The sequence below is a fragment of the Mus musculus genome, chromosome 11, assembly GCF_000001635.26.
Source record: "Mus musculus strain C57BL/6J chromosome 11, GRCm38.p6 C57BL/6J".
NCBI classification, from domain to species: domain Eukaryota; kingdom Metazoa; phylum Chordata; class Mammalia; order Rodentia; family Muridae; genus Mus; species Mus musculus.
The window spans coordinates 101,746,038-101,759,149 of record NC_000077.6 but is presented as its reverse complement, the minus strand read 5'-3'; the positions used below and the strand labels follow the sequence as shown (position 1 = coordinate 101,759,149).

The 13,112-nt window shown below is 44.9% G+C and overlaps 1 protein-coding gene across 1 annotated transcript in view; it reads right to left on the bottom strand.

Annotated features, from left to right (window-relative positions):
* Positions 1–13,112, bottom strand: part of Dhx8 (DEAH (Asp-Glu-Ala-His) box polypeptide 8) — a 34,403-nt gene that overhangs the window by 8,209 nt on the left and 13,082 nt on the right. Inside the window, exons 12-18 of the mRNA NM_144831.2 lie at positions 9,084–9,265; positions 8,078–8,272; positions 6,954–7,139; positions 6,655–6,865; positions 5,821–6,002; positions 4,278–4,418; positions 1,402–1,557 (exon numbers count right to left, since the gene is read on the bottom strand). Coding sequence (NP_659080.2) covers positions 1,402–1,557; positions 4,278–4,418; positions 5,821–6,002; positions 6,655–6,865; positions 6,954–7,139; positions 8,078–8,272; positions 9,084–9,265 — 1,253 coding nt within the window. The remainder of the gene's footprint in view (positions 1–1,401; positions 1,558–4,277; positions 4,419–5,820; positions 6,003–6,654; positions 6,866–6,953; positions 7,140–8,077; positions 8,273–9,083; positions 9,266–13,112) is intronic.

Genomic DNA, 13,112 nt, shown 5'->3' with positions numbered 1-13,112 from the left:
AAGACAGCATAGCATCTCTACCCTGTCTCCTGCACATCTGGTGGAGTACTTTATACCACAGTAGGTGGCAGGGACATAAAGACAGTGCCAACATGGTTCACAAACACAGTATGACACATGTGTATGGCACAAAACAGGGACTAATATAATACACTCGTCAGTTAATTTGGTGAAGAAATGTCTGAATGATGCTCTATTCAAGTGGCTATGAAGGGTGGAGTGCTTTCTACTCCTCATAAAGTGTCTGTGATCAGAAGCACAGCAGGTAGCCAATAACTGCTTATTGTGTGAATAATAACCTAAGAGTTATGTGAGCAATCACTGTACGAAGTACCTTTGCCTGCATCACTCCACCTATCTCTCCAGCAACAACAGTTCCCTTTCTGGGACAAGATCACAGAACAGAGGGCCAAGCAGTTAAATCTGTCCCATGTCACATGGCCAAAGGAGAAGTCAGGGGCCACAGAGGCCTCCCTGGCAGCCCTCCAGGGATCACAGTGGGCTTTTTGTCTGAAGCGCTGTTTTAGCCTCTCTTACATGAAATGAATAACAAATACCGAGAGACAGCTCTGCACTGGTGAAGTGCCAGGGCTCCAGGGCAGGACTGGCATCAGGGGACTTGCCCTGAGTTGAGAAATAACTCGTGTGGCTCCTCCTGCCAAGACAGAACGAAGACCACTGAAAAGCAAACCCTGCAGGACAGCTGGAACCTGACAGACGTCTATTCCCAATATCATGTCAGGTCACAACCATCTGCAATTCCACCTCCAGAGGGATTTCGATGCCTCTGGCCAGCCTCTCACACATTCACATGTCCACATGCACTTAATTAAAAATAATAAGTGTAAAAAAAGATTTAAAAACCAGAATTCATCCAATGTGGTGCCTTTAATCCCAGCACTTGGGCGGTAGTGGTAAGTGGATCTCTGAGTTCAAAGCCAACCTAGTTTATACAGCAAGTTCAAGACCTTGTCTCTCTCTCTCTCTCTCTCTCTCTCTCTCTCTCTCTCTCTCACACACACACACACACACATACACACAGACACACACACAGACATACACACTCACACTCTGCAAAGGAGGACTAGATTTGGATCTGAAAGCTAACATGTTTAGGGTTAAATGTGTTGGTCTGCAGTTTGGCACTGATTTTATTTGTCTAATTTCTTTTTTGAAAATGCCTCATCACTAAAACCTAGCACAACCAAATATCATGCTGGTTATGGTAAGAAACAAATGTGCATTCACAGGAAGCTGCAAATCCAGCCTAGACCTGCACAGGGAGCTGTTGCCGAACACACTGCATCTCACTCACAGGGCCGATCCCTCGAGGGGCCCTGAGCAAGAGGGCTGTGGAGTACACGCTTCCCCAGGCCATTCTCGGAAGACAGCGGTTCTTACCTTGAGGGACAGCACTGTGCTGGCCAGGTTGGTTCTCTGGATTTCCGGTACATTGGTGGTCAGCATTTCATCGCGGTAGGCACGCTCCGTGTACAGTCTGTAACACTTTCCTGGGCCAGTTCTCCCAGCCCGGCCAGCTCTCTGCTTTGCTTGAGCCTAGAGGGTGAGCATAGAAAGTCCCAGCTGTAAAATATCACTTGGCAGCTCTCTCCAGGAACTCTGCTGGGGAAGGGACTAGCAAATGTTTTCTGTTTGCTTTTCATGAGGCAGAGTTAGGGTTTAACAAAGATATTTTAATCTAGACTTTAAGCATGAGGGTTAGGGAAAGAGAGAGGCTCAGAAAGAAAGCCCCGCCAGAGCTCAAGGCAAACCTCTCAGAGCCAGCACTTCTTTAGGCCCGTTTCCAACACTAGAGAGACTCAGTAACTCTCAGTACTTCCAGGAAGGTTGTCCCGGGAGGCACACACAAGGCAGAACAGAACAAACACAGAAAATAAAACCCCAGCCCCACAGTTATAACCAAAACCACAGTCAACTAAGTAAAGTATGGACACCACGCCAGTAACTTTGCAGCCACTTTAAAATCAAGTTTGTGGTGTTCAGTGACAACAGTGACAACTTTTCAGGTGAGAAGTACAAGTTACAACCAGGCAATGGTGGCCTACAGCTTTAGTCCCAGCCAGCACTCAGGAGGCAGAGGCTGGTAGACCTCTGAGTTCAAGGCTAGCCTGGTCTACAGAGAAAATTTCAGGACAGCCAGGACTACACAGAGAAACCCTCTCTTGAAAATAGCCACAAAAAAAAAAAAAAAAAAGAAGCATGGAGGACAATGAGTCACATCAACCAACCCAGGCAACACTCACACTGCTGGCACTGCACGGCACCCACAGATGCCTCTCCAAGTCAGCGAAGGTACAAGGAGCCAAGTACCCCGTCATCACAAGAGACACACTGTCCTAAGAAGCTGTTCAGAGCACATGTGCTGAAGCCAGGCTTTCTAGATCCAAACCCTACCTTTGCCAACTGTGCGCTAACAGGAAGTCCTTTCCTCCCTCTGTGCCCTAACCTCCTGGCTGGGAAATGAGAACTGGTGCGACGATGTCCCGAGTCAGCGCATGTGAAATACCTAGGACAGTGCCTGGTGTTTGGTAAGCACTTTGTGAACCTTAGTCATTATTATTAAAGTATCAGAATGGAGAGAGCTTTGTGGGGTTTGCAAACTATAAAAGTCAAGGCGTGCCTGATATAAAAGATGAACACAATACTTAAAAGTGTCTAAAGCGAAGGAAAAAAAAAGCCATCATCCACCAACACAGCAATCTGTACAGCAGCCCCATAAAGCAGCCCCAGCGAACATCCTGCCTGCAGGCTTGCAGTGTGGGCCACAGCCATAGGCTCAGCCCAGAAATGCCTAGCATGTGTTTTCTAAACAAAAATTGCCTTGTTTTATTTATCATATTTTGTAGCTCACTTCCTTCAATATACCAGTTTCACGTTTACAACATTAAATATAAATACACAGCAGCAGTTAATTCCACACAGTACTCTATGGCATGGTTATTCTATGCTGGAGTAAGCTGCTTCCCCTTCTGGCTGATCCAGGCCCATCCTTCCGTGAACAGCTATTATTGTTCCTTGAGCATGTACCCAATCATATCTAACTGATATGTTCCTGGAAACAGAACAGCTAGGTTAATGAGCTGAACATTAAAATGATATGTATAATATTGTATGTATGTACATATGTACGTATGTATGTACGTACGCACATGTTCATGTTCTTGGAGACTGCAGAGAGCAGAGTTCACCCATTAGGCAGTTCATGACCTTCTGCAACTCCAGCTCTAGAGGATCTGAAGCCTTCTTCTGACGTCCATGGTGTGTGGGGCCCCACAACGGTGCACGCACACACAATGATACAAACACTGAACATGTGTATGGCAATCTTTAAAAAAAAAACTTTGGATTTATGGGGCAATTATATTTTGAAGTCTCACCCTAAAGATTACAAATACAGGGGCTGCAGAGATGGCTCAGCAGTTAAGAACATTTACTGTTCTTCCAGAGGTCCTGAGTTCAAACCCCAGCAACCACATGGTGGCTCACAACCATCAGTAATGGGATCTGATACCCTCTTCTAGTGTGTCTGAAGAGAGTGACAGTATACTCATATACAAACAATAAACCAATAAATCTTTTTTTAAAAAGGATTATAAATATATAGCTAAATGATAGAGTGTTTGCCTAACATACATAGGGCCTAAATTTAATCCTGAGAGAAACACATACAGAGGGCTAGCATACAACATACGAAGCCTTTCCTCATCCCACTTTTGTTCACTTTTGGGGGCAAAGATTAAGTGAGGCACCATATTTAAGGCCAGCTTAGGTTACACGCAAGAAGTACTCTTTTTTCCCCCAGCAAAAAAAAAAAAACAGGGGTTCTCTCTGCAAAGCCTAGCCATCTTGGAAACTTGCTATGCAGACCGAGCTAGTCTAGAACTTACAGAGATCCTGGCAAGGCCCTGTCTTGAAACAAATGAGAAAAGAAGGGAGAAGGCTGGTAAGATGGCTCAGCGGTTAAGTGTGCCGACTGCTCTTCCAAAGGTTCTGAGTTCAAATCCCAGCAACCAAATGGTGGCTCACAACCATCCGTAACGAAATCTGATGCCCTCTTCTGGAGTGTCTGAAGACAGCTACAGTGTACTTACATATAATAAATAAATAAATAAATAAATAAATAAATAAATAAATAAATAAAATTTAAAAAAAGAAAAGAAAGGAAGGGAGAGAACGAAGGAGGGAGGGACCATAACAAATCCCAGAAAGACCCTCACCAGAATTTTGAGAATAGCTTATGACAGACACAGCCATACCTGAGAAATAGGTGTCACCACAAGCTGATCGATCCCTGTTTTAGAATTGTACACTTTCTGCTTCACAAATCCAGGGTCAACCACATAGTAGATGCCGTCGATGGTCAGAGATGTTTCTGCAATGTTGGTGGCAATCACCACCTACAGATGAGAAAGACAGAGCCAAAGTGAGCTGAGTTTGGAGAAGGTCGTACTCTCTCCCAAGGAATCTGCTATCTCCCTCTAGACACCTGACATTTAACCCCAGTCCAGGTCCCCAGTGGTCAGAGGGGAAGGTGCCCGCATCTGAAGGGTTCCTTTGGAAGTGGGTGGTGCCTCAGAGCTGTAAAACAGAAGAGCCATCGCTGCTCAGAGCCAATCTCATTTGGTATAAATAGCTGTGTACCATTGTCTAGAGCAGATGATTACTATAACTTTAATTTTCTAGCTCCCTGGGAAAGCACAGACTTCCTGGCATCACATGTAGCACCGCAAAATGAGATTTTTCTTTCTCCCACAGAGACATCTGGACTACGAAATGGGCTGTTCATATATGTGGAACAAGAGGAGGATTAGATCTTTCCTCCTCGTCATAAAATGAAGCACGAGGGACAGGAACGTCACGGTTTGTGTGTGCAGCGCTCTCTGATCTAGAAGATTATTACTCTCAGCTTGGCTCTGCCACTGGGTTTTACCCAGAGGTTCAGCTCATAAAACACAACTGCTTAGAAAAATCCTTGCTAGGAGGCACGGAAATGTCTCTCGTCACACCAGTATCTCACTGGCCCTGAAAGGCATCTACCTGCCTCACAGCCACAAAGGCCCTGCTTAGAAGCAAGTCTAACCCACAGACACAGAGCAGAGGAAGAGCTCCCACCTGTCCCTCCCAAACCTGCTCCTTCTCCCATGACTAACTCTGAGAACCACGTGCCACCCAGCTATGCAAGTTAGAAGCCTGAGAGCCATGCCTGGTTTTTCCCTTACCTTCACCCCTCTACCTCCTGACACCCACTGAGTATTTTCCCATCTATCTCCACTGCCAAAATATACTCAGAGAAACACACGTCTGAGAAAACTGGTAAACACATGTTCACAGCAGAAGTACTCTGTGTCCCAAAGTGGAAATAACCTAATGTCTATCAAGTAATGAACCATATACAAAATACAATACATCCGGAGTCTAGCAGGATGGCTCAGTGGGTAAACACAAGCCACCAAGCCTGACGACTTCAATGATGGTGGAAGGAAAGAACTGACTCCTGCAAGTGTCCTCTGACCCCACACATGCACCATGATGTGTACATGTCACCATGCCCAGCTGAAAAATAAAATTTTTAAACTTAAAAATGATAAATTAAGGCAGGGGATAGCTCAGTTGATAAAGTACTTGTCTTAAAAGTCTGAAGACCTAAGTTTAATACCTAGAACCCACATAAAAATGGTAGGCAGAGTGGCGTGTGTACGTAATCCTATCACTGGGGAGGCTGTGACAAGTGGAGCCCTGGCTGTGTACCCCACTTGACTTAAGGATATGTGGAACCACTTCATTTCAGCCCCATGTTACCTTTCTGCTACCAGGGGGAGCTGGATCAAAGATTCGGGTCTGCATCTCACTCGGAAGGGCAGAGTACACTGGGAGGATGATCAACTCTGGGACATCAGGTCCCAGGGACTTCATTCTTTCATACAGGATCTCACAAGCAGTGTCGATCTCTTCCTGACCAGTCAAGAAAACCAAGATGTCACCTAGGAAGAGAGTGAAACGTCATTCACTGTCTCTGGCTCTGTTGTGTGTGTGTGTGTGTGTGTGTGTGTGTTCGAGGGGAGAGTCGTGTGCACATCTGCCACTGAGCCGCGTTCCCAGCTCTTTCCACTTTTCAAAATCTTTGAGACAGAGTCTCACTCATTTGTCCAGGCATGCCTTGAACTTGAGATCTATCTGCCTTAGTACCCACAAGTAAATAGCTGGGATTACAGGACTGCAACCAGGCTTAGATCTGTTTTATTTTGAGAATTCTATTATGTTATCCAGGCTGGCCCTAAACTTCTAGCTCAAGCAATCCTCCTGCTTTAGCCTCTTGGTAGCTCCAACCACAGGTACAATTTACCAAACTGTGTGTGTGTGATAGGTGACAACAACACAAACAGCAACACACACACACACAGAGGAAATACACACACTGAACTCTAAACAAGCCAAGAGAAACCCCATCTCAAAAACCACAAAAATAAATAAACCAAGAGGTTTCAATCCATCTGCACTCAAATAAGTGCATTTAAACATTTCCATCACTATTCCAAGTACACATGCCTGAGGCTTACAAAGAGCAAACTTCAAATGTGTTTCACAAGACTAGCAGAAGATACACTCCCAGAGGAAGAGGATCCGTGCCCTCACCTGGCGGCTCTGTCAGATGGATCTGCATGACCGTGATCAGGCTAGCGTCCAAATAGTCTGTTTCCGGCTCCTTTGTGTACAGAATTTCCACTGGATAGGTTCGACCTGGGATTGTGAAGATGGGTGCTTCATAGAAGTACTGAGAAAACTTCACCGCATCCAGCGTGGCTGAGGTGACAATCAGCTTCATGTCTTGTCGTTTTTGAACTGTCTAAAGGGAAATGTAAGACAGCTTACTAAAAAAGAACAGCAAAATATCACAGCACATTCAAATCCTAGTCCAGCGTTTACTTAGTTACCTTTTTCAACAATCCAAAGAGCACATCTGTGTGAATGGTCCTCTCGTGTGCTTCATCCAACATAATGATGGCATACTGAGTGAGATCGGGGTCAATCAGGCACTCTCTTAGCAGCATGCCATCTGTCATGTACTTGATGACTGTTTCTGGGCTGGTGCAATCCTCAAATCGAATGGTGTAGCCCACCTACAGCAGGACAGAAGGAAACGCAAGACACAGGGTCTCTTTGTGAAATCACCAGACTGGCCTGTAGTGACAATTTTAGAATTCTGGTTTCTTTTAAAAATACAGAAATAGGGCTGGTTCAGCGGTTAGGAGCACTGACTGCTCTTCCAGAGGTCCTGAGTTCAATTTTTAGCACCCACACGGTGGCTCCCAAACACCTGTAATAGGGTCTGATGCCCTCTTCTGGTGTGTCTGAAGAGAGCGACAGTGGACTCATATTAGATAAATAAATAAATAGATACATAAATCTTTAAAAAAAAAACAGAAATATTGTAATATTATGTTTTCATTTTAATCCCAGCTGTGGGCTATGGGGCTACTTCAAATTGTCCACAAAAGTTGATGATTTGCCTCGTACTCTAGCAGGGCCACGATTGTGCCTGATGCTTGAAATGCTGGGGACTTTTCAGAGGATACATAAATGCTACGGCTCAGAATGGTGCTGGCTGTTGGTCACAGGACAGCTACCTTAGTAGATATCCTAACAGCAAAGATCCAACTTGCCCCACGGAACTGAGTCCCCTAAGCAGCAGGACACAGTCTAATGATAACATCACCCCTGACAGACCCTGATTATACTGAGGGATCTTTCTACCCACCATTTTTCTTTCTAATCTAGTGTTACAAGGTTTAAATGGTGGAAGAAAGACCCCACAAAGAAGCAAACGTAAGCTGGACTGACCTTCACAGTCCTGGTAGAGAGGAAATTACAGGTCACAGAGGTTTCCACTGGTAAACTCTGCCCTGCTCTGGACTTTAGCCTGAATTATTTGTTGACAATGAAAATCTGCCTCCTTTGGGAGAAATCTAAAAAGATGTAATAATATTCTCATTTTATAGATAAATTATCTGGGACTATTTTTCTTCTGGTTCACACAGCAGCTTCTCCGACCACTCACCTCTTGACCAAGGCAACAACCAAACTCTTCTGAGACTCTTTTGGCCACAGACATAGCTGCCACTCTTCTGGGCTGGGTACACCCAATCTTGCCCCTGGAAGTATAGCCTGCCTCTGCCAGGTACTGGGTGATCTGTGTTGTCTTCCCAGACCCTGTCTCTCCAATTACAATTAGGATCTGATTGTCATGCACAGCCTGAAAGAAGCGTAATGTAAATGTATTTGTTAACATTTGCCACAGGAGCTGGAGAGCTGGCTCAGCCATTAAGAGCACTGGACTCTCATAGAAGACCTGGTTTCCAATCCCAGCATCCACATTACAGCCCAGTAGTCCTAGTGCTCTCTTCTGACTTCTTCAGGCAACAGGCATGCACATGCTGCAGACACACACACAGGCAAAACTAGGATATATGAGACTATCTTAGAAAACTAAAAGAAAGGGCTGGGGAAATGTAGCTCAATTGGGAGAATATTGACCAGCTTGCTTCCTAGTACTATGTAGTGGTACACACCCATAATTCTAAACTAAGGCAGGAATATTTGTAGTTCAAGTTCATTAGACCTATTTAAAAAAAATCTTCATGGCAGGTGTGGTGCTCACAACTGCATCACAGCCCGGGGGAGGCTGAGGGAAGAGGATGGTCATCATTAGTTTGAGGCCCGTCTGGGACACAGAGCTCCCATCAGCCTGTGCTACCTAGAACGAAGTCATGCCTAAAAAAGATCAAATAAGGAGCCAGTGAGACGGCTCCATGCTAAAGATGCTTCAACACAAGCCTGAGTCTGACCCATGTACAGGTAAAGACACTCAACACACAAAACGTCCTCTGACCCAATCACATGCCATGGCCCCTAAATCGCACACATATGTAAGTAAACGCACAAACACACAGACAAATAAATAATAGAAAGTCTGGGGATATAGCTTAGTAGAACAGTGCTTGATCAGATTTGAGCTCCAGCACCCCAATATACACCCCATCCCTCACCCCAAAATGGCCTCTTACCTGCACCAGCTGCTCCTTCAGTTTGTAGATGGGCAGGCTCTCTCTCTGCTCAAGGATTGACATCTGGGTCTTCTTCCCATAAGAAGCTTTGTTGCCCCCAAAGGCATGCTTCTTCCACTCAGGAATGTCGTTGGGCATCATCCCAATCCCCCTCATGTTGGCAGCGATCTGCCTGCCTTCCGCTGAAAGGAAAACAAATTTAGTTCTGTCTCAGGCTACGGCTATATACCATTTTTCTCAAGTGTTAGCTCAGTGGCTTCTAATACACTCCCAAAGCTGTGCAGCCATCACCACCACCTAATTTTACAATGTCTCCATCCCTCCAAAAGAAACCTCTTTCCCCTTTTGCCTTCGCTGGTCTGCTTTCTCTCTCTCAAGCTGGCACACTCTGGATACCTCCTACAGTGTGTGGTGCTTTGAACCTGGTTCCTTCCACCTGCTTTAATGTTTTCAAGGTTAACCCAAAAATTTGTGGCCTGAATTAGGAGCAAAAGAATGAGCAAGCTAAAGAGAATTTTGGTGGGCTGGAGAGATGGCTCAGTGGTTAAGAGCACCGACTGTTCTTCCAAAGGGCTTGAGTTCAAATCCCAGCCAACCACATGGTGGCTCACAACCATCCGTAATGAGATCTGATGCCCTCTTCTGGTGTGTCTGAAGACACATACAGTGTACTTACATATAATAAATAAATCTTTCAAAAAAAAAAGAGAGAGAATTTTGGTGGCTCTCTCAAATATGAAAATGTCACAAATGTGTTGACAAAAACACCTGTGAAAACATACTTCAGTCTCAGGGGCAGGAGAGACAGCTAGTATGCTCCTCTTCCAGAGGACCCAGCACCCAAGATGGATAGCTCACAACTGCCTGTAACAACTTCAGTACCAGGGGATCCAGCACCTCTGACTCTAGGGGTGGATACCCATACACAGGCACTTCACTTAAATTTAACTTAAAACAATAAGAATAAATCTTTAAATACATATTTATGTAAGTTTGAGCCAAGGCTACATAGTAAAACCTTTTCTCAAAACACTCTTTCTCACCTCAATCTATAAAGAAAATAAGTGAGCTGTGAAAGAGGCCAAAGAGCCACAGGGAGCCTTTTACTAAAGGGTACAATGGGAAGAGAACTGGTGGATTGTAGTGTATGTGTGTGTATATGTGTAGTATATGTGGTGTGTAGTATATGTGTATAGTATATGTGTGTGTATGTGTACTATATGTGGTGTGTGTAGTATATGTGTGTACATGTGTATTATACATGGTGTACGTGTATGTGTGTAGTATATGTGTGTGTGTAAGCACGCTTGCATGCATGTGCACCATCATGGTACTACACACATGTGCATCAATGTGTGAGAGTATGCATGTGTGTATGTAGAGCCTAGAGGACAACATCAGGTGTCTCAGGTGCCATCACCTGTTGTCCCTCTACACAGTAGAGACAGGGTCTTTTACTGGTTTGGAACTAGCTCCATGAGCTACACTGGCTGGCTAGCAAGTGTCAGGTTCGTCTCTCTGCCCCTCAGTGCTGGATTACACACACACACACACACACACACACACACACACACACCCCATGCCCAGCTTTATTAACATGGGCTCCAGAGCTCAAACTAGGTCCAAGTACTTACAAGGCAAGCATTTTACATGCTCTGAAAGATTTTCTTTTTATTAAAAAAATATATTTCTAGCCCTTTAATGCTAGTTCATCTGTTCTATCCATCTCTAGACTGACGTAATGCCCCAGAATTCTCTCTACAACACAGACCCCTCTGTAGGGAGAATTCTGGAATTTTGGATCCTTTAAAAACACAGAAATTCTATAAGAATGTGTTTTTAGTTTAATCCCAGGTGTGGGGACTTAGGCTGCTTCAAACTGTCTGGAGCAGTGATTTGCCTCCTGCTCTAGCACAGGCACGGTTTTGCCAGCTGCAGGTAGTTTCTGTGATTGTGCAATGTTTAGAATTCTGGGAACTTTTCAGAGGGTACCCGAGAGGGTAGGGTTGGTTTTGTTTTGTTAATAGCTGTACTCGAAAGAAATTAGACTCAAGGATCTCAATCTCCCCTCCCTGCCCTTTGTCCTCTCCTATCTAGCTAGCCATAGGGGATGAAACAGGAGATAAAAGATGAGAAACAGAAGAACCCACGAAGTAGCAAAGACCAGCAACACCCCTCTGCTGAGCATTCCTGATACCTCATCTGAGATGTCTTCTGTCTGCCTGAAACACAGGTCCAGTCACACTTTCCCCACACACCTGTTCCTCAGCTGTCCCTTACCCAAAGGCACCATCACTCTGCTGCTCATAGGACACCTGGAAGCTAGCTTTGGCCACTGCTACTTCCTATATTTAATATATCCAATATTCAACAATCTACACATCTCAAATATTTTCTCTTCTCTGATAACACCATGTCCAGGCCATGATCCTCTCCTCTTGCTATCATAAAAGCCTGCCGATCCACCTGAAGCATCTACTCTTGCCCTTCCCAACTCCTCCCAGAGACCTCTGATGATGCCATACCCATGCTTAGAACACTTTTACATTCCATGATGCACTTAAGATAAGCCTGATACCTGATACCATCCACAAAGCCCTGACCTGCCAATCCTGCCCCATCCCTGGGCACCCAGCATAACACACAGACTTCCAAAGGTCTTGTCTACTGTAAAGCTGTTAACACAGTTCATTCCCCACCTGCTGCCACATACTCTCTAAACCTCTTTGAAAGACTAGGTTCTAGCCAGTCATGGCAGCTCACACCCGCCATCCCAGCACATAGGAGGCTGAAGCAGGAGGACTGTTCCAAGTTTAGGATTAGCCTAAGCTACACAGTTAGTTTAAAGCCACCCAGAACTACATAATGAGACCCCATCTTAAACAAACATACAAAAGGGGATAGAGAGATACCCAGTGGTTAACGGGCACTGACTGCTCTTACAGAGGACCCAAACTATATGGTGTATCTATATGGTGGCCCTCAATCTCCTGCAACTCTATTCTCAGGGGATCTAATGCCCTCTTCTGACCTCCATGAGCACCAGGCACACACAAGGTACACAGAGATAACATACAGGCACAACACCCATACACATTTAAAAAACAAAAACAGGTATGGAAAGATGCTTAGCCACTAAGAACATGCACTACTCAGGTGGAAGATACAAGTTCAGTTCTTGGCACCCATGTTAAGTGGCTTACCACTGCATGGAACTCTAATTCCAGGGTATCTGATGTCCCCTTCTTGCCTCTAAGGGCATCCATATGCACATGGCATGCATACATACATTCAAGCATATACACAAATACATAAGACTGTACTTTTTGCTTCTTGTTGGTTTTTGGTTTTGTTTTGTTTTTTTCATGTATATGAATACACTGTAGCTGTCTTCAGACACTCCAGAAGAGGACACTGGATCCCATTACAGATGGTTGTGAGCCACCATGTGGTTGCTGGGAATTAAACTCAAGACTTCTGGAAGAGCAGTCAGTGCTCTTAACCTCAGAGCCATCTCTCCAGCCCCCTTTGGTGTTGTTTTTGAGACTGGGTCTAACACAGCCCAGGTTGTCCCAATGTAGCTGAAGATCGCCTTCAACTCTTCCTTTTTTCCTTTTTTTCCAAGACAGAGTTTCTCTGTGTACGTACCTTTGAATGTCCTGTGACTTGATCTGTAGACAAGGCTGGCCTCAAACTCCAAGATCCCTTGTGCCTCTGCCTCTCGAGTGCTGGGATTAAAAATGTGTCCCACTACAACCCTCCAGTTTGGCCTCGAACTCTTAATTCTGCCTCTACCTCCAAAGTGCTGGGATTATAGGTTTGGGCAACCCCATCCACCTCATAGTGTAGTCTCTTTCTCCCCAGGGCTGGGAATTGAACCTAGAGCTTCATGTATGCTACATAAGCAATCTACCACTAAGACTGCTCTCTAGCCCTTACACTATACTATGCTTAGAATAAAAGTCTTAAAAGTTGTTTAGAGACAAACTCAGTCACTGTAATGACCAAGGTTACTGAAACACTTATTTT